Here is a 26,609-nt window from a genome sequence, read left to right on the forward strand (position 1 = left end):
GGGAGGGAAGGAGACGTGATGGAGACAGAGGCTGGAATGGTATGGTCACAAGCTGAGGAACAGGGGCACCTTCCAGTAGATGGAAAAGGCAAGGAACACCTCCCACCCCCTGCCAGGCCTCCAAAAGGAACAAGTCCCCGCTGACCCCTTGATTTCAGTCCCATATGATCCATTTAGTACTTCTGAACTCCTGAACTGTAAGATAATGAATTTACGCTATGTTAAGCCACTAGGTTTGTAGTGATCTGTTACAGCAGTTATAGGAAACTAATACACTCCCTGAAAGCACTTGGGAGAACCCACTAATGGAGTTTTTTAAAGAACAAGGGGAGGGGTGCCTGGGTGGCTCCGTTGGTTAAGGGTCCAACTCTTAGTTTCAGCTCTGATCATGATCTCATGGGTCGTGGGATCAAGCCCCACGTCGGGCTCTGTGCACAGCGGGAGTCTGCTTCTTCCTCTCCCTCTCCACTCGCACGCTCTTTCTCCCTCCCTCTCTCTCTCTCTCTCTAAAATAAATAAATCTTAAAAAAAAAGAAGAACAAGGGGAGGCACAAGGCATAGGATGAAGGGCTTCCAAGGGCTTTTCCTGCCCTCCAATGACTCTGAAACATAATTTACATATTGCAGCTTCTCTATTTTGAGGAAATTATTCCTAGTTCTCTTCAATGCTCAATTCTATCAATATTGAACAGATTAGTTAAAGGTGGACCTTGGGCCTCACATACTCTTCAGAAGAAAACAGAAACACAGCATTTGCCAGAGGATACTAAGACTTCCATTTTTAAAGCTTGTTGCTTGTTATTTATGTGTACCTTAGGAGTAGAAATAGTAGCTGAGATGAAAGTACCTGGCACATATCGCTGTTCCTTCTTGGTGTTTCACAGCCAGATGTTGTGAAATTCTTTTGTTTTTCTTTTTCCTCCAGTGCCTGGAAACCTTGGCTGCTACAAGGATCATGGAAACCCACCTCCTCTAACTGGCGCCAGTAAAACGTCTAACAAACTTACCATACAAACCTGCATCAGTTTTTGTCGGAGTCAGAGGTTCAAGGTAATGATTCTATGGCCAAATATCTATAGAAAAGCATGAAGATGTTTTGTTTTTTTTTTTAAAGATTTTATTTATTTACTTGACAGAGAGGGACACAGCGAGAGAGGGAACACAAGCAGGGGGAGTGGGAAAGGAGAAGCAGGCTTCCCGCTGAGCAGGGAGCCTTGTGCGGGGTTCGATCCCAGGACCCTAGGATCATGACCTGAGCCGAAGGCAGACGCTTAATGACTGAGCCACCCAGGCACCCCTATTTTTTTTTTTAAGATTTTATTTATTCATTTGAGAAAGAGAGATACAGAGAGATACAGAGAGATACAGAGAGAGAGAGCATGAGCAGGGGAGAGGCAGAGGGCAAGGAAGAAGCAGGCTCCCCGCCGAACCAGGAGCCAGGAGCCAGGAGCCAGACGTGGGGCTCGATCCCAGGACCCTGGGATCATGACCTGAGCCAAAGGCAGATGCTTAACAATCTGAGCCACCCAGGCACCCCATGAAGATGTAAATGCAATCTGCCGAGATAACTTAAAAATATATATACTTTTTTTTTAAACCTATCAAACCATGTAACTATTTTTCTGCCAAGGAGGAACTGAAGGAGGAGTGTGGCTTGGCATTCAGGAGTGTGAGACAGCACTTTTGTCTAAAGATGGGGAGAGAAAAGAGGAAAATGCCCAATATCTGTATCCCTCTTTGACCTCTGACAGAATTATGTATTTCCTTGTGCCCTTGAATGTTATAAGCAGGGACATCTCTGGCTTCACAGGGGATGTGGGAATAGGCCAAGGTCGTGGTTATTTCCTTGCTACATTAGGGGCCCTAGCCTGGACAAAATACTTTCTTTTCTTTCTGTCCTTTCCTCTATTTGCAGTTCACTCCTTGGCTGTTAAGGTTCAATAATGCTATTGTTTGCTATATCCTTCCTTCCTTCCTTTTTCCTTCCTTTCTTTTGTCCTTCTTAATAATTCAGTGAAAAAGCCATTAATCAGGCCCAAGCAAGGAGAGTAGCCTGGCAAGGTCAGGGGCTTTGTGAGGCAGGTGGCCCAACACGATGGAGTAATTGGTTGCTTGCAAAGCATATAAGTAAATATACTGAGGATAATGGGAGCCAGATTTCTCACTGTTGGAGAAGGGAGCCAGAGAAAACCAAAATGAAACCTATAGTGTCAGACAGGCATTGAAGCTATTTGTATAGTGTATGGTTTTGCTATATAGAGAGACAGATACGGAAATAAATATAAACATGTTTGTAGGTCCGTGTGTGTGTTTGTATATACATATGTATTTCTTATCTCTGTCCACTGAGAGGACCTGGGAACAGTGACACACTGGTTGCACAGAGCACACTTAGTGCTCAGATCTTGGTTTCCAGATACTGTTCTTCATTAAATAAGAATTAGGGCTCCTTGGAGAAAATTGCCAATTCTAGAGCTGGTCCTGAGAAAGTGCAAGAGGAGCCTGAAGCATGTTGTACAATAAAGTAAGGAATGGTGAGGGCTTGTCAGAAGGACACAGGAACCAACTGGAAGGGGCTCCATTGGCCAACTCTAACATAATTTGAGCTTCAAAACAAAAAAATGGTAACAATAGGGGCACCTGGGTGGTTCAGATGGTTAAGTGTCTGCCTTCGGCTCAGGTCATGATCCCAGGGTACTAGGATCGAGCCCCACATCAGGTTCTCTGCTCAGCGGGAAGCCTGCTTCTCCCTCTCCCTCTGCTGCTCCCCCTGCTTGTGCTCTCTCTCTCTCTGTCAGATAAATAAATAAAATCTTTAAAAAAAATAAAAATAAAAATAAAAAATAAAAAAATGGTAACAATAAATATGCCCCATTGAATAAAATAAGAATCTACAAATCCACACTGATATAAATAAATAAGTGAACAAATAAATGAGGAGAAGAAAGGCATTTTCTTATAGGAGAATGCCAACTAACAAATGTAAAAGAAATGTTGGAATTAGAAAATTCTCCATTTGGCAACTATCAGTGATAATTGATTTGGAGAACAAATATCAAGATATGTAAATATCCCATGACCTCCTCTACTAGTGGGTGAAAGTTGCATGAGGAACAGGATATTTATATAGCCTCAAAGATCGCCCCACAAAATACAATAAAGGGAATTCTACAGTGGAGAAAACTAGCATACACTACCTTACTCAAGTGATCAAAGTTAGTATCACTAGTCATAGGAAAACTAGACATTGTATCCCACCTAACCTGTCAAGAGCATAACATCACTTTGGTTGCATGTTATAAGGTCATATACAAAAATCAGTTGCATTTCTACGTACTAGCAGTGAACGATTGGAAAATAAAAAAAATTTTTTTGAAAATAATTTAAAAAAAAATTTTTTTATTGTTATCTCAATCATCATTAGTTTTTGATGTAGTGTTCCATGGAAAATAAAATTTTTAAATTCCATTTACAATAGCATAAAAAAATCTCAAAATTAACAAAGGATATTAAAGACCTATATACCGAATACTACATAACATTGCAAGAGAAAATTAAAGAAAATCTAAATAAATAGAAATACTGACATTGTGGGGCACCTGGGTGGCTCAGTTTGTTAAGAGTCTGACTCTTGACTTTGGTTCAGGTCATGATCTCAGGGTCGTGGGGATTGAGCCCTGCATTGGGCTCCTCACTCAGCAGGGAGTCTGCTGGAGATTCTCTCTCCCTCTCTCTTTCTGCCCCTCCCCACCACTTTCTCTTTCTCTCTAAAATAAATAAATCTTTAAAAAAAAATACAGACATTATTCATGGATTGGAAGACTTAATGTTGTTAAAATTGTCAGTTTTCCCCAGATTGATTTATAAATTCAATTCAATCCAAATTAAAATGATAGTTTTTTTTTTAATAATTAAGCTGATCCTAAAATTTACACGGAAGGCAGAGAACCTAGAATAACCGAAATAATTTTGAAAAAGATCAACTTTGGAGGACTCATCAAGACTTTCTCTAAAGCTATAGTAATCAAGAGAGTGGTATTGGCATAAGAATAGTCGCATAGATCAGGAGTTAGCAAACAGTGGTACGTGGGCCAAATCTTTCTACCCATCTACTCAGCGAATAAAGTTTTACTGAAACATAGCCACACGCATTCACCTACATATTGTCTATGCTTTTCATGCTGCAACAGCAAAGTTGAGTAGTTGACAAGAAACGGTATGAACCTCAAAGCCAAAAATATTTACTATCTGATTTTTTAAGAAAGAAAAAGGTTTTCTTTTTCTTTTTCTTTTTTACAGATTTATTTATTTATTTATTTGAGAGAGAGAGAATGAGAGAGAGAGTGAGCATGAGAGGGGGGAGGGTCAGAGGGAGAAGCAGACCCCCCGCTGAGCAGGGAGCCCGATGCGGGACTCGATCCCGGGACTCCAGGATCATGACCTGAGCCGAAGGCAGTCGCTTAACTGACTGAGCCACCCAGGTGCCCAAGAAAAAGGTTTTCAACTCCTGCTATAGATATCAATGAAACCATAGAGAGTCCAGAAATAGACCTGCACTTACATGGACAGTTGATTTTCAACAGAGATAAAGGATGGTCTTTCAACAAATAGTTCTGGAGAAAAATGGGAGCTCTTTGTGAAGAAAAATGAACCTCTGTCCTTACATCACACTATGAGCCAAAATTAACTTTCAGTTATACTACTGAAAAAAGTGCTATGATACTGGCATAAGGATGGATATACAGGCCAATGAAATCAAATTTAGAGTCCAGAAATAAGCCCATACATTTATTTATGGTCAGTTGATTTTGACAAGGGTGCCAAAATCATTCAATGGGGAAAGAAGAGTCTTTTCAACAAATGGTGTTGGAACAATTGGATATCCACATAGAAAAGAATGAATTTGGACTCCTACCTCATTTTATATGTAAAAATTAACTAAAAATGAACCAAAGACCTAAATGTAATTAGTTTTAGCTATTAGAAGGAACTCTTAGAAGGAAACATAGGTATAAATACGCATGACCTTGGTATTAGGCAATGGTTTTTTAGTTATGATAACAAAAGCACAGACAACCAAAGAAAAAATAAATTGGACTTCATCAAAATTTAGGGACACTATTAAGAAAATGAAAAAACAACTCTCAGAATAGGAGAAAATATTTGTGAATCATCTGTAAAAAGATTTAATGTCCAGAATATATAAAGATCTCTTAACACTTGACAATAAAAGGACAACTCAATTGAAAAATGGGCAAATGAGTTGAATAGACATTTCTCTATAGAAGGCATACAAATGGCCAATAAGCACATGGAAATATGCTCATATTATTAGTCTTTAGGGAAATGCAAATCAAAACCATAATGAGATATCACCTCACACAATAAATAACCAATGGCTATAGTTTAAAAAAATTTTTTTTGAAGATTCTACTTATTTATTTGACAGAGAGAGAGCACAAGCAGGGGGAGGGGCAGAAGGCGAGGGAGAAGCAGACTTCCTGCTGAGCAGGTAGCCCGACATGGGGCTCGATCACAGGACCCTGGGATTATGACCTGAGCCAAAGGCAGACGCTTAACCAACTGAGCCACCCGGGCACCCCTAAAATAATTTTTTTAAAGGCAAAACAAGTATCGGTGAAAATGTGGAGATGGAACCCTCCTACTTTGCTGGTGGAAATATAAAATAGTGCAGCTGCTATGGAAAACAGTTTGGCAGTTTCTCAAAAAGTTAAACATAACCGTATAAACCAGCAATTCCGCTCCTATGTATACACCTAAGAGAGTTAAAAACGTATGTTCACACAAAAACTTGTACATAAGCGTTCATAGTGGCATTATTCAGAATAGTCCCAACCTGTAAATAACTCAGTGTCTATTAACTGATGAACAGATAAATACATTGTGCTATATCCATACTTTTGAATACTACTCAGCAACAGAAAGAAGATATAGTAAGACATACTGATGCACATAACAACATGGATGAATCACCAAAACATTATGCTAATTGAAAGAAGTCAAATACAAAAGACTACATGCTCAACTCAAAAAGGATCTTAGGTCTAACTAAAATGTAAAACTATAAAACTCTTAGAGGAAGAGGGGAGAAAATCTTCATGACTGGGGTTTACCTGGGTTTAGGCAGAAAGTTCTTAGGTGTAACACCAAAAACATGATCCATAAAAGAAAAAATTGGTAAATGAACTTCTCCAAAATTGAAAACTTTTACTTGGTAAAAGACATTTTTTAAAGGATGAAAAGACAAGCCATAGCCTGGAAGAAAATATTTGCAAATCACCTATGCAGCAAAGGACTTATATGCAGAATGCATACAAAAACTCTAAAAACTCAGTAGTTAAAAAAATTTTTTTAAATGGGCAAATTACTTGATACTTCACCAAAGAGGCTATACAGATGGCAAATAAGCACATGAAAAGACATTCAGTGTCATTAACCACTAGGGTAATGCAAATGAAGCCCACAATGAGATACCACTACACACCTCTTAGAATGGCTAAAATAAAATATACTGACAATAACATGTGTTGACAAGGATATAGGGCAACCGGGACTCATACATTGTTGCAAATGTAAAATGGTACAGTCACTCTAGAAGCGGTTTCTTATAACCATAAACTTACCATATAACCCAGCATCCCCATTCCCAGGTATTTACTCTGGAGAAATGAAAGCTATGCTCACATAAAACTACACACAAATGTTTATATCAACTCTATCCATAATCATGAATAACTAGAAACAACCCAAAGGATTAACAAACAGTGGTATATCTATGCAGTGGTCTTACTACTCAGCCATAAAAAGGAGTGATGCACCACTTTGGATGAATCTCTAAGACATTGCACTGAGTGGAAAGCCAGTCTCAAAAGGTTACATACTATATGATTCCATTTATATGATGTCTTCGTCCTTTCTGGCTGCAGTAACAAAATTACCATAGATTGGGTCAATAAACGTTTATTTCTCACAGTTCTGGAGGCTAGAAGTATAAGATCAAAGTTGTTGGCAGATTTGGTGTTTGGTGAGAGCTTGTCTCTTGGTTCATAGATCACCGTCTTGCTGTGTCCTCAATGTGACAGAGGGCCTAGGGAGCTCTCTGGGGTCTCTTCTATAAGAGCACTAATCCCATTCACGAGGGCTCTGCTCTCCTGCCCTAATCACCTACCAAAGGCTCCACGTCCACATACCATCTCACTGGGAGTTAAGATTTCAACATACGACTTTTGGGGGAACATAAACATTCAGTCTTATAGCATGTGATATTCTTTTTTTTTTTTTAAAGATTTTATTTATTTATTTATTGGAGAGCGAGCGAGAGAGAAACAGCATGAGAGAGGAGAGGGTCAGAGGGAGAAGCAGGCTCCCTGCCGAGCCGGGAGCCCGATGTGGGACTCAATCCCAGGACCCTGGGATCATGACCTGAGCCGAAGGCAGTCGCCCAACCGACTGAGCCACCCAGGCGCCCTAGCATGTGATATTCTTGAAAAAACAAAACTATAGTAACAGCAAACTGATAGGTAGTTGCCAAGGTTTGTTTATGGGAGGGTGAACTCTAAAGCAGTAGGTTCAGGACAGGACGGTTATTGGGGCGATGTGCCTGTGCTGTATCCTGATTGTAGTGGTGGTTGCACAGATCTACACATGGGTTGAAATGTATACAACTATACACCGTACAAATAGTTACATACCGTATGGTAATAAATAAAATGAAAAGTTTTAACGGGGCCTGTAATGGGGTTGTGATGAGGACTAGCCATAAAGCACCTACCACCTGGTACACAGTAAACATTCAATAAAATGTTGAGCTGCTATTATTAATGTTTCAAGTTAGTGGATTCCCCCCAACACCTGCCTTAAAACTCACTGAATTACAGTAGAGACGCAGGCAGTAAAAGGGATGCTCGACGGAGGGGAAGCGTAGTTACTGATAGTGTGTAATGAGCGCCGAGGGAGTGGAGCGAGGGAGAGACCCCAGGAAGAGGGACCTGCCAAGCTCCTTCAGGCCAGCTGGCACCCCAGACTGACACTTACCAAGTGCTGTTGCTCTACTGTGACAGTTTGCTGGGATGGAGTCGGGCTATGCTTGCTTCTGTGGAAACAATCCTGATTACTGGAAGTACGGGGAGGCAGCCAGCACCGAGTGCAACAGTGTCTGCTTCGGGGATCACACCCAGCCCTGTGGTGGCGACGGCAGGATCATCCTCTTTGACAGTGAGTATGCCCTGTGCCCGTTACTGCCCAAGACACAGGAGCGCTGTGGCAGAGAAACAACCTGACCAGCCTTCCTCTCTTTCATTCATTCATTCACTCATTCATTCATGTGGCATACTTATTAAGCACCTCCTGCAGGCCAGGCCCTGACCAGATCCTGGGGATACAACACTGACCAAGACGACTCAGCCCCTGTCCTCTAGAAGGAAGGACGGGCATTTAACAAGTAATTAATTACAGTTGTGCCATGTGCTCTGAAGAGATGAGGCCTGTCACAGGACACTTAGGCAACCTAAAAAAGATGACCTTTGCAACTTAATACAGACACCGATATGGCTGTTCAGTATTAGCCTTAAGGTCCTCTTGTTTTAATTGTTTGATTTCCAAGCCCTTTAATGTTTTCCTTGGCATTTGGTGTTGCAGCAGTGTTGCAGCTGGGAAGAGACCATATGCTTCAAGTTGTCTTTCCAGGCCTGATACTGAGTGTGCCCGCACCAGCCTCCTCTCTGACCCCGCACATCTGTGAGATGCTGGCTAGGGCAGGGTGCGCTATGGATGGGGTATGGATCTGGGCCGGGCTGTGATCGTATAGTGGTTAGTACTCTGCGTTGTGGATCTGGGGCCGGGACCTCTCCCGCACCTTGTTCTAACCACTGGCCCACCTGATCCCTCCTCACAACCACCCCCCCCCACATCCCCTCAGTGGTAGTAAGACTTTGTGAGAGCCGTACTACCAATGTAGCACCCGATTTTGGTAGAAATGGTAGAAAGTAGATTGTTACAAGTGAGACAGACAAAAGGAAAGACTTGAGGTTACTAAAATATACTACAGACTCCATAGGTCTTTGTTAGTCATTGGGGTAGAGTAGATTTACTCCTGACATCTCAACCTGACCGAGTGGCTCAGTTTCGAGCAGAAATGTCATATGCTGTGTTAGTTTCCTAGGGCTGCCATAACAAATGATCACAACCCGGGAGCATTAAAACAACAGAAATTTATTCTGTCGTAGTTTGGGAGGCTGGAAGTTCAGAATCGAGGTGTTGTCAGGGCCATGCTCCTTCTGAAGGCTCCAGGGAAGAACCCTTTGCCTCTTCCGAGCTTCTGGCCATTGCTGGCAGTCCTTGGCATTCCTTGGCTTGTAGCTGCATCACTGCAATCTCGGCCTCCTTCACATGGCCATTGTCCCTCGGTCCATCTGTGCCTCTGTGTCTCTCTGTATCTCCTTATAAGGACACTAGTCATTGGATTTAGAGCCCACTCTCATCTAGTATGGCCTCATTTAACTTGATTACATCTGTAAAGACCCTATTTCCAAATAAGGTCACATTCACAGCTACCAGGCATGGAACATGTCTTCTTTGGAGGACACAATTCAGCTACTATATAGGGTGACTGTAAAGTCATCCCAGGTTTATAGCTGAGCCTTTCGCAGGTTATGGCTTAGACGTCGTCAGAAGTGTGTGTTTGGGCAGAGGACAGGGGAAGGATTGGCAAGCAGAACTCAGGTGGTCAACTGTTGGTCTTTTTAATTGAGTGTGCCCACCGGAGACTGCCAGTGGGTCCCTATACGTCCCGTTATGTCAAGACAAATACTCAGGTGAGTACCTCTGTTAAAGCTAAAGCCTGAAACTTGCCTAACATTTAAGAATGGTTGGCAAATAATACACCCTGCACTTCTATTTAAGTTTTCACTTCCGAAGTCCATTATTAAAAGATCCTCTGCCTTGACATCCTAGCCCAGGAGAGTATGTTTACGGAGCTTACAAGTTGCCTGGTGTACTCCTAAGTGAAGAAAAGAAAGGAAATAACAATTGAGTACCTAGTGTGTATTAAAGCTTTTATGTAAAATATCAATCTATACAAATTATATTATCATCACTCTCATTTTACAGAAGAGAGTCCAAGCACATGATAAATATCTTGCCAGGGCTCACACGGCCAACAAACAATGGGATTAGACAGTAAAGAAAAAAAAAAAGCAGGGTGTGTGGGTTCGCTACCTGTTTTTCTACTTTAAACAGAACATAGTGTTAATTTTTTTTACTAGAAAATAGATATTGGTGAACATATGGAGAAATTGGATCCCTCATGCATTGCTAGTAGAAATGTTAAATGGTACAGCTGCTCTGGAAAACAGTCTGGCAGTTTCTCCAATGTGAAGCAGAATTACCTTATGACCTGGCAATTCCACTCCTAGATATATACCCAGGAGAGTTGAAAACATATGTTCACACAAAAACTTGTACAGGAACATTCACAGCAACACTGTTCACAATAGCCCCAAAAGTGGCACCAACCCAAATGTCCATCAACCGAAGAACGGATCGGCAAAATGTGTTATAGCCATACAATGGAGTATTATTCAGCCATAAAAAGGAATGAAATACTGATGCATGCTACAACATGGATGAACCTTGAAAACATGATGCTAAGTGATAGGAACCAGACACGTCAGGCCATGTATTTTATGATTCCATGTATAGGAAATGTCCAGAATAAGCAAATCCATAGAGACGGAAGTAACAGATTAATGGTCGCCAAGGGCTGAGGAAAGGGGAGGGTACGGGTTTTCTTGTTGGGGTGATAAAAATGTGCCGGAATCAGATGTCAGTGGTTAGAACGCATTAGAATATAACACACACCACTGAACTGTACCCTTTAAAATTGTTAAAATGGTGGATTTTATATCAGTTAAAAAATAAATATTAATCATTCATTTAGCACATTTTTATTGAGTGTCTGCTGTGTGGCAGATAAAATGATGTTTTATTTAGTGCAGTGCCTACGCCGGAGGTGTTAGATGGAAATAATTTGCTTTAAAGTCAGTCCTGTAGCAAGCATCATCTTTGGTACTGGAAATAGATCTAGGAGAGAGTACCAGCCTCACACAAAGGTGCAGTGAGGTGAATTAATTATAGTGAAAATAACTGCGTCCGTTGACCGCTTGCTTTGTGCTATAGCCTGGATGCCGGGTGCTTTTGTTTATTTTATGCTGTTTAATACTCGCAACAGCCCTGTGCATAAGAAAACTGTGTGTGGATCAGAAGAGAAAATAATTTGCCCAAGTGAATAAGAGCCAAATACAGAACTCAAACCCAGGTTTGCCACAATTTTTATTTTTCTGTTTTCAGCAGCCAGAATCCCTTTTATTAAGAATAATAAGACAGGTCGGGCGCCTGGGTGGCTCAGTTGGTTAAGCGACTGCCTTCGGCTCAGGTCATGATCCTGGAGTCCCGGGATCGAGTCCCGCATCGGGCTCCCTGCTCAGCAGGGAGTCTGCTTCGCCCTCTGACCCTCCCCCCTCTCATGTACTCTCTCTCATTCTCTCTCTCTCAAATAAATAAATAAAATCTTTAAAAAAAAAAAAAGAATAATAAGACAGGTCATGATAAAGGGTCCAGTTTAACGCTCTAAAAGCATGTGAACAGGGTGGGCCCAGTGGCTCTGATTATTATCAGACTGGCCCCTTCTGCAGCCGTCCAGAAGCTGTCCGAAATTTCTGGCTTCCTTTCCTTCAGGAACTGAGGAGGTTGGCATTTGGAGAAGCTCCAGTATCCAGAGGCCCTGGTGTGTGTTGACTGGCAGAGGCCCCTGATGGTAGCCTGCTCCAGTAACCCCCACCCCTCAGCTCTGCAAAGAAAGGTACAAAGTGCAGCCCTATAGAAATCATCTGTGAGGTTTCCCTGCCAGAGGGGAAAATCATCTAAATAGCGTAAGTACTGCTTCATGGAAGTCTTAACGATCCATTGGATAAAGCCGAGCATCTTGCAGATGGTGACTACAGACTGTCCCATAATTTGGGAGGACAAAGATGTCTCTTTGAAGAGACTGGAAAAGTTAGTTGGTGAGAAAGGGACCAGGTGATGGTTCCCCAGAATATCAGGCTCTGCTACCAGTGTGGCTGGAACTTGGGTCCCAGTCAGGATGTCAGTGAGTTCCTCCTGTTCTCTGCTCCTTGTTGCAGAACGGTGCCTCAGGCTCCTCAGCTCGAGTGGCTCTCAGGCTGCATTTGCACCTCCACAGAGAGATTATGGAGGCAGCCGTCTGCTCAGTCATCATTGCCACATCAAGTAATTTGTCATAGGCCATATGGCTCATTTTCCAGCAAGCTCTTGTGAGCTCCAGGAGGATATGAAGTAGGCTGTGTACTGTGTATAAATGCAGCACTGACAGAAGCTTCAGAGCATCTGCTGCCCCAGAATTTAATTTATTGAATTAACGGAACCAAATAAAAGATCAGAGAGACTGGAGCCAATAGTAGGTTACAGAGACTGCCCAGGCTGGCCTCTTGGGCCCCTTTCAGCGTCTAGGCACTGAAAGAAGTGAGTTGTGTGGATTGGTCCTTACTCTGTAACATTAGTTGAGCAGATATATTTTTTAGGACATTGTGCTATTTACTTTCCATGCATTCCTTCCCTTAATTATAATACCGCGAAGCAGGTACTGTTATCCTTATTTGAGGAGAAAACAGAGGCTCATAAAAATTCGGTAACTTGCCCAAGGCCCCATAGATGGAGATCCTTCCCTCATGGGACTTATATTTTAGTGGGAAAAGAAGAGATTAATGGTAAAAAATATTGAGGGCTGAAAGTCCAATAGAATCTGACCTCTAGGATTGCATTAGTAATTATACTTCATAGACACCCACATGCTATCAGTCATGAGAGGCAACATCATTGTATGTATCACTGAGGAAAAAAATACTTCCAACTAAATAATAACATGCATTGATGGACAGACACATTGCAGTCAGAAAGATTAAAATGTTTCCCTTAAAACTGATGAAATACGGTAATACTCTTCTCCTTTTCTGGGTGCCAGTCCAGTGGAATCTGATTCATGGCTGGGACCCATTTGGTTAAGGTTTGTTTCCTGAGACATGCCAGTATCGTTCACATCTAGAAGCAGAGCACTCAGCTGCATCTGGGGGAGGCTGGCTGTTCCTGCTGATGCCTGATGTCTGTTCCTGAAGAAACTGACTTAGCTAATATTGAGGCGGGACAGAGGTACTAAATCAAAGAAGGCAGGACACTGGCTTTCTGCCACCGGAGGTTTTACCCAGGGCTACTTCAGAGTCCCCACCTGCCCAGGTTGTATGTGGCAAGCTAACCTCCCCTTCAAAAATAAGATCTTGCATATATTCCTAAATTTCAAGTTTCCTGTTGAATTATCACTGAATTTTAACAATCTATCATAGATGTCATGTGTTTGCTCTCAGACTTGCCGAACTGAATCTTCTGTCTGCATGGCACGCATCTGGAAATTCAAAGTTCTAAGTTGAAGGTCTGCCTTTGCTGTTGAAATAATCAGTTTAACCTGGACACTTGATTCTTTACAAATAATAAGAATAGTATAGCAGGGCCTTAGTCATTAAGCATCTGCCGTCGGCTCAGGTCATGATCCCAAGGTTCTGGGATTGAGCCTTGCATCGGGTTCCCTGCTCCTTGGAAAGCCTGCTTCTCCCTCTCCCACTCCCCCTGCTTGTGTTCCCTCTCTCGCTGTCTCTCTCTCTCTGTCAAATAAATAAATAAATAATCTTAAAAAAAAGAATAGTATAGCTAATACTTACTGAGCTTACACTACGTGCCAGATCCTATCCTAAACAGTTTACATAGATTAACTTCTTTTAATTCTTGTAAAATCCCATAAGGGAGAAACTATTATTATTTTCATTTTATGGATGAGGAAACTGAAGTATACAGAAATTATCTTGTTCAAATTCACAGTTAGGATGTGGGAAAGTCAGGATGATTACCTAGGGAATCTTTCTCTATAGCTTTCCTTTTTGAAAAATTTAGGTTTATCGAGGTCTAATTTAGATAAAATAAAAAATCACCCTTCTAGTTGAACACTCCAACAAGATTTGACAAATGCATACACAGTCAAGATACAGAACATTTTCATTACCTCAAAAAGATCTCTTGTCCCCTCTGTGGTCAATCCTCTCTCGGCCCCCAGCCCTTAGCAACCACTAATCTGTATTCCATCTGTATAGTTTTGTCTTTTGAAGAATGTCATATAAATGGAATCATATAGTACTTAACAATTTGTTTCTGGCTCCTTTCAGTTCGTGTAATGCTTTTGAGATTCACCCATGATTGTTTCCACAGCTCCTTTTTAGTGCTAAGAAGCATGTCTTTGTCAAATATATCACAATTTATTCATCCATTTATCCATTGATAAACATTGGTCTGTCTATGATAAAGACGCTCCGAAGCTGCCCTTAACCTGTATGCACAGGTGTTTGTGTGAATGTGTGCTTTCATTTCTCCTGAGTAAATACCTAGGAGTAGGATTTCAGGGTCATACACTAAGTGTGTATTTGGCATCATAAGGCACTGTCAACTGTTTTCCAAAGTGGCTACCCCATTTTGCATTCTGACAGACAATACGTGAGACTTCCAGTTGCTCTGCATCCTCTCCTGCCCTTTGTAGAGTGTCTTTTTAGTGTTAGCCATTCTAGCAGGTGCATGGTGCTAACTCATTGTGGTTTTAATTTGCATTTCCATAATTACCAGTGATGTTGAACATCTTTTCATGTTCTTATTTGCCATCTTCTCTCAGTTTTTGTTTGAGAAAGCCTTATTTCACCTTCATTGTAGAAGAATGTTTTTGCCAGATATTGAATTCTATGCCGAAAGTTTTTTTTTCTCTCAGTATCTCAGAAATGCTCCTTTGTCTTATGGCTTGCACAGTTTCTAGAGATGTCTGCTCTTTGTTCCCTGTATATCATCTTTTCCCTTCTGCCTGCTTTCAGGATTTCATGTTTATTGTTGGTTTTCAGCATTTGACTATGATGTGTCTAGGTGTGTTTTTTGTTTTATTTGCTTTTTAATTTTTGTTTTTAAATTTATTTGCTTACTATTTGCCGAGATTCTTAGATCACCTTTCATTGACTTGGGAGCATTCTTAGCTATTATCTCTTCCAATATTTCTTCTGCCCCCTACTCTTTTTCTTCTCTTTCTGGAACTCCAGTTGTTAGATCATTTGATATTGTCCCACAGCTACTGGATGATCTGTTCCGTTTTTAGTTTTTTTTTTCCCCGCTTCTTTTTTTTTTTCTCTTTGCTTCATTTTAGATGATTTCTGTTGACCTATTTTCAAATTTATTGACTCTTTCCTCAGCTGTGTGTAGTCTGTCTATAAGCCCATCAAAGAAATTCTTCACCTCTGATATTGTTTTATTTCTAACATTTACATTTGACTCTTTTAACTTTACATGTCTCTGTTGGAATTTCTAATCTGTTCAGGCATGTTGTCCATCTTTTCCAGTAGATCTTTACTGTATTAATCATGTGGCCCTTGTCTAATAGCTCTAACATCTGCATCATTATTGAGTCTGATCCTACAGATTGTCTTATCGCTTGATGACGAGTCCTTTTTTTTTTCTTTTGCTGCTTCTTTCCTTCCTTGCTTGCATGTTTTATGTGTGTGTTATAATGTTTTGTTGGCTGCCATACACTGTGTGTAGAAGAACAGTACAGACTGAGTAAATAGAATTTACACCTGGAAATGGGCAGGACTGTTTAGTGTGGGGACTGAGGCATTCTATCAGATGAGCTGGGTTTGGATATTGTCTCTGTCTTTACCATTGGTGCACATCAGGCTTCAAATTCTTCCAGCAATAGGCTGCTGTTACCTTGTGCTTGGTGTGGAGCCTGGGATACCAGTGGGGTTTTTTGTTTTTTTCCAGTGTTTCTATTCCACCCTCAGCTTTGAGTAGTTCCTACGTGCCTTTGCCAAAGAAGGGATCTTTGCACTCTTTCCCCTCCCTCAATGGTAGACTACTATTGCTTGTTACTTGGTGCTGTGCTCCTGGTGAGCTGAGGGGGGTTCTTGGGCCTCCTGCCTCATCCTCAGTCTTAAACAGGACATTACTGGGCCCCAGAGGTGGGGCCTTTTCAGCATTCCCACACACCCCCTCCCTCGCCAGCAGTCAAACCCTGCCTTATATCTGTGGTGGTCCTCAAGAAGGAGAGAATTTCCTGCCCCTCCCTCGGGGGCAGCAGACTTCTGCTTTGCATTGGTGCAGGATCTGGGGGCTCAAGGCAATCAGGGGCTGATGGCTTTTGCCTCTGCTTTTCCCTTGGAAGCAGTGGATCTGCCTGGTTACTTTGGCAGGAAGGAGAGAGTCTCCTGCTCCCTCCACAGAGGCAAACAGATTTTGCTTCTACCCCTCCAGTGGCTCTGGGAGCAAGAGGGTTTGCTGCTCCTCCCACAGCCACTTGAGGCTTTCACCTCTTTTGAGAGGAAGGTCCAGGAAGCAGTCAGTGTTTCACACCTGTCCCCCAACAGCCGGGGGGCCGTCCTGTATGAGTGCCACCCAGGGGGACTCTTTGCAGTCAACTGCTCTACCACTGAGCTATACACCCCCCCCCCAGGGGTACTCTTTGGTCTCCTTCCCTAGCCCAGTCATTCTTGCAGGCCCTGGGTGGAGGTCTGCACAGAACTGCTTGCAGGAGAGTGTAGATTCCTGCTGTGTCTGGGGCCCCTGCTCATTCTAGACTGCGAGGCTAGCCCACACTCAGCCTCTTAGCTCCTTTCTTCTTACTTGCTTTTTTGGTGCCCACCTCTTCCTCTCATGCTCTATTAAAGATGAAACGCTTTGTGCGGCCTGACTCTCCTCAGAGGGGCTTCTTACTTTTTAGAGTTAAATCCTCTTGGTTGTCTTGACACTTCAGCCTTCTGAAGGGTTCAAGAAGAGTTTTGAGCTGCTTCTCGTTGTTCGGATAGAAGCAGCATTCTCTCACTGCTTTCTGCAAACCGAAGGGAAGCTTTTAAATCCCAGTCCCTCTCAAGGACTTTCATTTCCAGGATCTTGTTTACACCTCACTGATTAGGATACAGTGAAGTGGTTGTATCCCCTTCCTAGAACCCACCAATGGAAAAGGGGAGTCCAAAGAAACCAAATGTGCTTCGTGCAGAGTGATCAGTACCAAGTGTTTCCCCCTGTGCAGAGAGTCACTTGTGCCAGGGTTTCCTGCTCGATGAGTGTGTGGGGACCCTCATGTGAGCATTGCACCCCTAAGGTACCAGGGATGTCCGAGCAGCTGTAAAGCCCTTCTCTTTTTACGGCTTTACCTCAGCAAGTGTCTCCCTGCAAAGAGGCCCCTGTTTTCATGTGCTTCATCTCATCTGTCCTCACGCATTTGTGTGATACAGGAACAGGTGGTGGCCTCTCCGTCCTCCAAACCAAGAGAGACAGGAGTTCTGGAAGTGAAGTGCAGCCCCTGGGATCACATGGCCCAGCTGGTCCCGAACCCAGACTCTCTGGCTCCAGCCTGACCCCCATGTAGGCTGAGCCACCGTCCTGCGTGCTAATTCTAAGGTCTCCTGGGCAAAAAAAAAAAAAGCTTCCACAGTCATTTGTTCGGGGTTTAAGCTATTCATTCTGTGATTTGATCCTGAAACCTAAGACAGTCTGGTTTTGTAGACGAAAAACAATATCCCAAACTGGATCATGTTGGTTAGGAAGAGTTTTGTTTGTAACCGGTTTGAAAGCGAGCCCCAGGCTGAGGGCCAGTGTCCCTTTGTCTTCCGCAGCTCTCGTTGGTGCCTGCGGAGGGAACTACTCGGCTATGACCTCCGTGGTGTATTCCCCTGACTTCCCCGACACCTACGCCACAGGGAGGGTCTGCTACTGGACCATCCGGGTTCCAGGAGCCTCCCACATCCGCTTCAGCTTCACCTTGTTTGACATCAGGGACTCTGCAGACATGGTGGAGCTGCTGGACGGCTATACCCACCGCGTCCTGGTCCGTTTCAATGGGAGGAACCGCCCGCCTCTGTCCTTTAACGTCTCTCTGGATTTTGTCATTTTGTACTTCTTCTCCGATCGCATCAATCAGGCCCAGGGATTTGCTGCCTTATACCAAGGTAACCCTTTGCAGCCTCCTGGGGGGCCCTCCAGGCTGCGCCTCGGGCTTCGCTGGCACACTGGTGACCTGCGGGCCTCGGGCGGGTCTTGATGGGGCTGCAAGGCAGGAGCTACTGACTCAACTTGCGGATTTTCCCACCTCCCATTTCATATATTTACAGAAAAGAGGCAACGCCTGTCAGTTTCACTACTTTAGTTGTTCTGATGACAGTTGTCATGGCAGGGCTGAAAGAAGAACTGAAAGAAGGAGCTGAGACTGATAGAATTAGAAGGCTTTAAAAAGGTCATTTGGTCCATTCTCCTGCCTCTTGATATCCCCACCAATCCCAAAAGACTAGTTTCTCATCTTTCTTTGAACCCTCCTAAGGGACACCTGGCTGGCTCGGTTGGAAGAGCATGTGACTCTTCATCTCGGGGCCATGAGTTAGAGCTGCACGTTAGGTGTAGAGCTTACATTAAAAAAAGAAACTTTAAAGAAGAAAACAAATAACAACAACAAAAAAACCCCAATATACCTTCAAAAAACCCAACTGTCCTAAGATGAAGCCCCACTCTCTGTCCCTGTGATGTGCACACACATGTGCCAGGCACATCTCTCCACCAGCACATGAGAAGCAGGGGCATCTGAGACCTGGTCTTTGTCCCGGATGCCAAGGGCCTCGGGAAGAGTTCAGTCAGCATGTGCTATAGGAAGTCAGAGAGAGGAGGCCTTCCCGTAGGTGGGAGGGACAGTCTTGAGAACAGGTGGGATTTGGGTCAATAGATAGGAAGTAAGGAGGCATTCTGGGCAGAGGGCGCCATAACTGAAAAGGCACAAGGAGAGCAAGCAAGCAGGCTCAGGTGTCCTCAAAGAGACTAGTCAAATGGTTAGAAGTTGACAGCCCCTTCTTCTGGCACTTTCTGGGCCAGAGCCTGACAGGTTCTGCTTTGGGGTCAGTGGAAAGAACTGCACGCAGAAATGAATCCAAAAAACGCCCTCTCTTCCTAGCCAGTGCATCCTCCTCCAGAGTTCTCTGTTGTCTCCATCAGCTCTCCCCCATCTTAATTTCTTTGATCTTCCAGCCGTCAAGGAAGAGCCGCCGCAGGAGAGGTCCGCTGCCAACCAGACGCTGGCCGAGGTGATCACAGAGCAGGCCAACCTCAGCATCAGCGCAGCCCGGTCCTCTAAAGTCCTCTACGTCATCACCACCAGCCCCAGCCACCCGCCCCAGACCGTCCCAGGTAGCAGTTTCCAGACACCAGAAAAGGGGGTGGAAGCCACGGGGCTTGAGGGCAGTGTTCTTGGCAGTTAGAGAAGGAACTGTCTTCCCAGGCAGGTTGTGGGTACTGGCTCTGTGACTGTCCTGGCCTTTGAGGGACATTTTCTCATTAGCTTGATTCCTTAGTCCTTAGGAGAAAGTGCTCACCTCCAAAGATCCAGCACGTGTGCCTTTTGCAAGTTGTGATTAATCAGCCAAGCCAGTGTTTTCCCACTTCGAGGATATCTTTCTAGAGTTCCCAAGTTGCATCTCCCTAAGTTCACTGGCATATACAAGAGCTCCATTCATTCATGCATTCATTCATTCAGAAGACATGTCGGTGCTTCAGGGGTGCCAAGTACTATTGTAGGCACTGGACTATAGAAGGTACCAAACAAATAGTATCCCTACCCTCCTGTGGCTTGTAAGTGGGAAGAGAAAGACAAGAAGCAAAATAACAGGTCAGATAGTGACGGGCTAGAAGAAAAGTCATGCGGGAGAGGGATAGAGAGGAGGTAATGGTCTGTGGTTGAAGCTGGCTAACTTGGCTGCATGCTTCCATATTCTCTTTTCTGCCTGGGAAGATCTAGCCTAGGGGTCTTACCCTGCAGGGCCCACCCTAGGTCAGCAAGGAGAGTCCTTCCACTGCGTGCTCTGCGTTGCTTGTTTTTATATCCTGGTAGGATTTCACGGGTCACACGTCTCATTCCTTGGATAGGGAAACTGAGGCCCAAAGAGTTTATGTAACTCATCTGTGATTGCACAGTGATTCCAGTGGTAAAGACATCATATATACCACTCCTTTCACCTCCCAAGTGGAATGCACTTTGGACCACCCTGCCTGCTTCTCTCCAAGAGGGAGCTCTAGAGCAAGGCGAGGTGGTCAGAAGGCCTGGGGCTCCTTGCCCGCCCAGCTCTCAGCTGCGTCTGGTGGCTGCCCCCACCTGCAGGGGGCTCCTCAGCCAGACCTGTGTCTCTGAGCTGCCAGTGGTCACTCGGGGCTTCCAACAGACCTCCTAAAAACGGAGCTCCAACAGGTCCAAGAAACCCTATCTTTTGTACTTGCAGGATGGACAGTGTATGGCCTGGCAACTCTCCTCATCCTTACAGTCACAGCCATTGTAGCAAAGATACTTCTGCATGTCACATTCAAGTGAGTATGAAAGCTGCCCAATCCCACGAGGGGAAGGCTCAGAACTCCTTTTCTACTGTGCTTCATTTTTCTGGATACAATTGTCGTATCAGAACATGATGCCAAAGCCCTTAGTCCTAGGCAACATAAGGCAGTACGCATTCCTCATTCTCTGTAGAGTGAAATGTACAACTGGACAAATCTCACCAAGGTTTGAGGGATTGTGTTTGCTTCTGGCTCACAGGATATGATTTCAAGGAGGATTGAAACAGTCTGGGCATAAAAAACAACCATTTCCAATTTTTGATTTGTGCTGGCCCCTTAAAGAGATCTTCACGTTAGAGCAAAGATTTCTAAGACACTACCATTCCTATTTATTACTAATGCCTTCTAGAAATTGGGAAACATTCTTAGGAAGAGGTTCCTAACATTTTATTAGCTATTGCTTAATAATTATTTAAAAACAATTAAGAAGCTTCATCCTTCAATTCTGACTGATATGGAAAAACGATATTTCCTTCCCTTACTTTGCTACTCGGGTTTCACAGTTCCGTCTTCCAGGAAAAGAGGCAGTTATTTATGCTCCTGTTGTTTGTGTACTTCCGGAGAAAAGCTCTGATCTTTTCGGGACCCCTACTCTGTCTTTCCTGTGGCTCCCAGTCCAGGCTCTCTCTGCTCCTTTGAGAGCAGAGAGAGTTATTTTTTTTTTTTTTAAGATTTTATTTATTTATTTGAGAGAGAGAATGAGAGAGAGAGAGAGCACATGAGAGGGGGGAGGATCAGAGGGAGAAGCAGACCCCCTGCTGAGCAAGGAGCCCGACATGGGACTCGATCCCGGGACTCCAGGATCATGACCTGAGCCGAAGGCAGTCGCCCAACCAACTGAGCCACCCAGGCTCCCAAGAGCAGGGAGAGTTATAATTGATAGACAGCCTCACTGTATTTCAAGGCCTTTCCTGAACATTGGTGTCTTATAAATCCACCATTTTCCGGACCTTCTCACTTGCCCTCTGCTGCAGAATTTTTCATACGTGAAATGCTGGCTCCGCCACTGCTTTGTGAAGGCTGTCCTTACAGGCCTGTCTACACTGCACTTTACATTTTTCAGTGGAAACAGTCTTTTTTTAGTGTTTACCAAGCTCATCCTTGCGCTTCAGTGTATATACCTACATGTTGAAGTCACGATTCACACGGCCTGGGAAAGCCTCTTAGATGCAGCAAGAGAGCTGGACGCTTTCTGCAGGGCCCAGCACCTCACCGCATACCAGGGCCCCACAGCGCATGTCTGACTCCCCTGTGACATTGGGGTCCCTCGGCAGCTTCCCTGCCAAGCAGCCCCGGGGTGGGGGGCCTGCCATGGGGGGACAGGGGCACATGTTGGCAGTAAGACAGGAGAGACTTTGGCTTTATCTTGTTTTAATCAGGGGGGCTTCCAGGTAAATATCATTTAAAGAAAGAATTCTTCTCTAAAAAAAAAAAAAAGAATTTGAAAACTCTTCATCTCTCAGGCCAGCCCCTTGCAGATTTGAATAACTCTTCCAGTTAGAAAGTTCTTTGTTATACTGAGCTGGAAGCCATGCCACCGTGTTCCCATCCCACGGACACATTTCATTCCCACAATAGCCCTTCAGACCTCCAGAGGCAGCTGTTAGGCCTTCCCCAAGGCCTCGCCTCACTGAGTGCCCCAGTTCATAGGTACAGGTATCTCAGGAGACGGAAGGTTGTTTTGGGATCTTTGTTGCACCCGACTTGATATATTAAGTTGTTTTTGCTCGACAGATCCCATCGCGTTCCTGCTTCAGGGGACCTTAGGGATTGTCATCAACCCGGGACGTCGGGGGAAATCTGGAGCATTTTTTATAAGCCCTCTACTTCAATTTCCATCTTTAAGAAGAAGTTCAAGGGTCAGAGTCAACCAGATGACCGTAATCCTCTTGTGAGTGACTAAAAGCTGCCCCCTCCGAGCCCAGGACACGAGGTCCCTCCGAGCTCAAGGCCACTGGGGACCCGTGGCTTCCTCTGACCGACTCTCCCTGCCTCTCCCTCGGCCTCTCTGGCAGTCTCTGCAGGAGCGCCGTCCTACGGGCTGGAAAGGGACGTCCTGCTGCGGGGGCAGGCCTAGCCTGGACTCCCCCTGCTTCATCGCTGCACTTAGGAGAGAGACCCAAAGTCCCAGGGTCTGGGCCCTCCCTTTGCTTCTCTCTCTCTCTCTCTCATCTAGAATGGGGGTGTCAGGACAGAGGGGCTGAGATGGCAGAGATGGTCGTGTCTGGCACTGGGCTCAGGTACCTTCTAGATCACTGTAGGGTGGTGGGTAGGTGTAGTATATGCTGAGTCTTGCTTGCGTATTTTCTGTTTTGTCCACACAGATCACTTTCTCCCATTCTTTATGGTTTTAAACAGGGATGCTTCTGAGGTTCTCTTGGGGGTTGGCCTGGTCCTGTATTCCTGGGCATTAGCACCCCAAAGCATAAAGAGGGCCCCTGCTCTGTGCTGACTCTGGGGCTTTGCTCCCTGGGTGCTAGATGAAGGTGGGCCTCCTCCAACCCGGGAGAACCTGGGAATTGGTCCCCCATCACATCAAGCCTGCCCCCTGCCACACACGGGCTTCTTTCTATAGCTTCTTTCCATAGCTCGGTGATCGCAGAGCAAGCCCACAGTGGTCGTATAAAACATCCATTCATTTGTTCACACAACAGACTTTCCAGAAAGCTTTTATAGGTGCTCAGTGACTCCTCGTTGTGTGGGATCGCCTGGCCTTGCCCCCGTGCAGCCTGTGGTCCTGTGGAACCTGAGCCGGGCCCCCGTGGTTCTCTGACTCTCTGTTCAGAACAGGGAGTATAAATGTTGTGGCTTAGCCTTTAGGCAGCTTTAGGTAAGACACGGGCACCAGCAGTCCCTCCTGCAGGCGGAGCTCATTTTTAAAAGATGAAAAACCACCCCGTGGCCTGTGTGCTCTGCGGTCCCCTCTGCTCCTTCGTTATGGGGACAGAGTGCCGTCTGGAATGGCTCAGAGGGCCCTGGTCCCTAGCCCCACACTGCCCCGCCCTTCAGACGGGAAGAGAGTCGCAGAGAGTGGCATGAGGACTGAGAGGGGGGCTTTGGGACCTGGAGACCCTCGACGACAGGCCTCCCAAGATGGAGAGGTGCAGCTCCCGTGGTTGCTGGTCGGGAGGAAGAGCCGACTCCAGCTTAGAAGTCCCCGCCATCCGGAAGTAGGCTTTGTCAACAGCAGCTGAGAAGAGCAGCCTGGGCCTCCGAAGGCCAGTCCTGGGCCTTTGTCAGGGCACGACTCTCCCAGAGGCACCCGGGCCTCAGGCCTCGGGCCTCTGGCCTCACAGGTTCCCTCTTTGGAGCACTTTGCCTACCTTCCCGAAATCCCGCAGCGACCGCCTGCTGCGGCCTTTCCTGGGGTCCTGCCATGCCGGCAACCTGTGTGTGCCTGGCTGCTCCCAGAAACGCAGAGGACCGTGTGGGGCCAGCAGGGAGGGGTGACACCCGGCATCCAGGGGAGATGCAGCGAGGTGGCCAGCAGAGGGGCACAGGGGCACAGGACGGGGGAAATGGGGCAGTGTGTCCACGGGAGGGCAGGGGCGCTGCCCCAGCTACCGGCTGAGGCCTGCTGCGGGCACAGAGCCGCTCGGTGCTGCCTTCACGCTTTGATCTGGAAAGGCTGATTACCCCAGAGCAGCTGTCCACAGGCCCCTGGGTCTGGAGACACAGGCCTGTCCCACACGACTGGAAATACACTGACATGTGCTGTCTCCCCTCGAAGCTATTCCTGGCTGTTGTGGAATCTCCTCTGAACCAAGTGTCAGGTGTGTGCAGTCACAAAGGGCCCTGTGCCCTGAATAGATCCACTCACAGCACATAGGGAATGCGGAATTTAGCCCCGGGAGGGGGTCGCCTGGCCGAGGGGCAGTTGTTCAGCCACCTAGGGCTTCCTGCAGCCATTGGCCTTTGGGGCATCCCGTGGGTCCACCCATCCACCCTGCCCACCTCACACAGCCAGGGTGTTGTCTGCGTCTGCAGCTGGAGCAGCCCGTTCTGAGACCCAGGAAGTGCTGGTGACGCCCCAGTGCCCTCCCTCCTGCTGGCCCTCGCACAGCCACTGCCACCAGGATCAACTTACTGGCCAGGGAGCAGCCCCAGGAGACCCAAACCAGCCTCAGGACAGTGCTGGGGGAGAGGCCATAAATTGTCCCAGGCCCACCCTCCATAAACACCTCGGCTCCGGTAGGAACCTGTCAGCAGCACCCCACAGAGGGTCCCCTGTGGCTAAGTAAACACCTGAGGAATAATTGTCCCAGAGGAGGTGAGGTGTGCTCCCAGGAGCACCGTAGGAGGCCCGCACTTGGTCTTTTAAGAAACCACTTTAGAGAGAAGTGAGGATTGAAGGTGCTGGAAAGCATGCCCCCAAGAAAGGACGTCACGGATCACATAGCAGGTTAGGAAAGAAGAAGGGGAGGGACTTTGGGGGCCACTGTGGCCTGCCACTTTGAAAATATCCTGCCCAAAGCCTTTGCCCGGAGGTGAGAGAGGGAACCGAGGCTGTGGGTGGTGCTTCTGGGCCTGAGTGCCCTCCTCACCCCTTCTCTGCAGGATCCAGGCCCTGCCTTCTCAGCACTAGGCCGCCAGGGGAAGGGAGGGCTGCGGGCAGCTGATCTTGTTGCCTCCAGGTAAATGCCTGCAGCCAGCTGGGAACGTGGTCTTAGCTGCGTTTCACAGTGTCCTTGGCCCCTCTGGAAGCACGTGGCGCCCCATGTTCCTCCCCGAGTGCCCAATCACTTGCAGAACAGAGGAGGTGTAGGCCTGAAGCCCAGGTGTCCTCCACATCGCCCTCCCTTGTCAGAACAGGGTTGAGGCCTCTCTGGGGGTGAGCGAGGTAACCAGGCTGCTGTAACTTCTGAAGTGTGGGCTCTGGCTCAAGACTGCAATCAGCCAGAAACCCACAAAGATCAAAGCACTAGCAAGGACAGCTGTTCTGGCCCTCAGGGCAAAGCCATGCAGCCGCACCCACTCGCCCCATTGTCAGCCCAGGAGTGGCCTGACACCAGCGGGGCACATAGGCCATCACCAAGCCCCATGCGTCCTGGGCACTTAATCTCCACGAGCACTTAGCAGTGGACGGCCTCCGAGATCCTGTCTCCCTTGTCTGATGAGGCCATCCCGCGTCTCCCACAGAGCCCGGCCCGCTCCCCATCCCCTAGCCCAGTCAGCTGCCACCCTCTTGGGTTTTGGATCTCCTGTTTGATGTTTGAGGTCTGCTTTTGTTACTACCTTGGGAACTTTTAACTTTTTGATTGTTTCCTCTGGTGTCTTTGTTTACCTTCCTCACTGTTCTACCTCCTGGCCAGGTCTCTCAGCCTAGCTGCCCTGGCATGGGGTATTTCTCAAAGCTTCCAGCTGCAGCTGCCTCCCCCCTCAGGTGGGACAGCTCAGGGGTGATGATGGAGCCTCAGCCCACTGCATGCAGACCCCAGGGGAGCCCATCACACAGGCTTCTGTGTTGCCAAGTCAAACATACTCAACAAGGCAGAAGTGGGGTGTGGAGGAAAGTCGGAGGTAAATCTGCTTCAGAAAAGATGTGTCTTCAGGAGCACATAGTGGGGGGCCCTTCCTTTCCTGCACAGGGAGCTGCCGTCTTGGGGTGCACGCAGCATCAAGACCTGCCCACATCCAGACTCACCTTCCCACAGGGATCTTGACTTTGGATGACAAGGCTTTATCTGTAAATATGCTCTTAATATGCAACTTTGAGAATAAAATAGAAACATCATGTATTTTAAAATATAAGATGAAGTGTGACGCACTGTATACAATTTAATATATATTTTTAGGATTTTGTTATTTAAGAAAATGGAATGTAATGGTACTTAACTTTACAAAAGAGAGAAAAATGTTATTTTTACTGTCTGGAGAAAATAAATATTCTCACTGTTGTAGAAACAGCGACGGGCCCCAGCATGTCGTTTTTATAGGGGCGCTTGCAACGAGGGGGGTGTCGCGTGCTGGCAGACTGTGCGCTCTTCTGAAGTCCGTGCAAATGCCAGGCCTCACTGTTTGCTCAGTTTTTCCTGTTAGTGCCCCCAGCTTTCCTCAGGTCTCCTCATAGCTTTGACCCA

The 26,609-nt window shown here is 45.9% G+C and overlaps 1 protein-coding gene across 3 annotated transcripts in view; it reads left to right on the plus strand.

Moving 5' to 3' along the window:
- Positions 1-26,389, plus strand: part of KREMEN1 (kringle containing transmembrane protein 1) — a 67,661-nt gene extending 41,272 nt beyond the window's left edge. For 2 of the 3 annotated variants that reach the window (XM_035017284.1, XM_035017286.1), the window contains exons 4-9: positions 926-1,050; positions 8,082-8,235; positions 17,781-18,113; positions 19,177-19,338; positions 20,421-20,505; positions 22,264-26,389. In XM_035017284.1, coding sequence (XP_034873175.1) covers positions 926-1,050; positions 8,082-8,235; positions 17,781-18,113; positions 19,177-19,338; positions 20,421-20,505; positions 22,264-22,432 — 1,028 coding nt within the window. In that variant the 3' untranslated portion in view covers positions 22,433-26,389. The remainder of the gene's footprint in view (positions 1-925; positions 1,051-8,081; positions 8,236-17,780; positions 18,114-19,176; positions 19,339-20,420; positions 20,506-22,263) is intronic. The other variant, XM_035017285.1, reaches the window with a different exon arrangement.
- Positions 26,390-26,609: the final 220 nt, after the last annotated feature.

Source organism: Mirounga leonina, unplaced genomic scaffold (genome assembly GCF_011800145.1).
Source record: "Mirounga leonina isolate KUSES-001 unplaced genomic scaffold, KU_Mleo_1.0 Mir_171, whole genome shotgun sequence".
Classification (NCBI taxonomy): Eukaryota; Metazoa; Chordata; class Mammalia; order Carnivora; family Phocidae; genus Mirounga; species Mirounga leonina.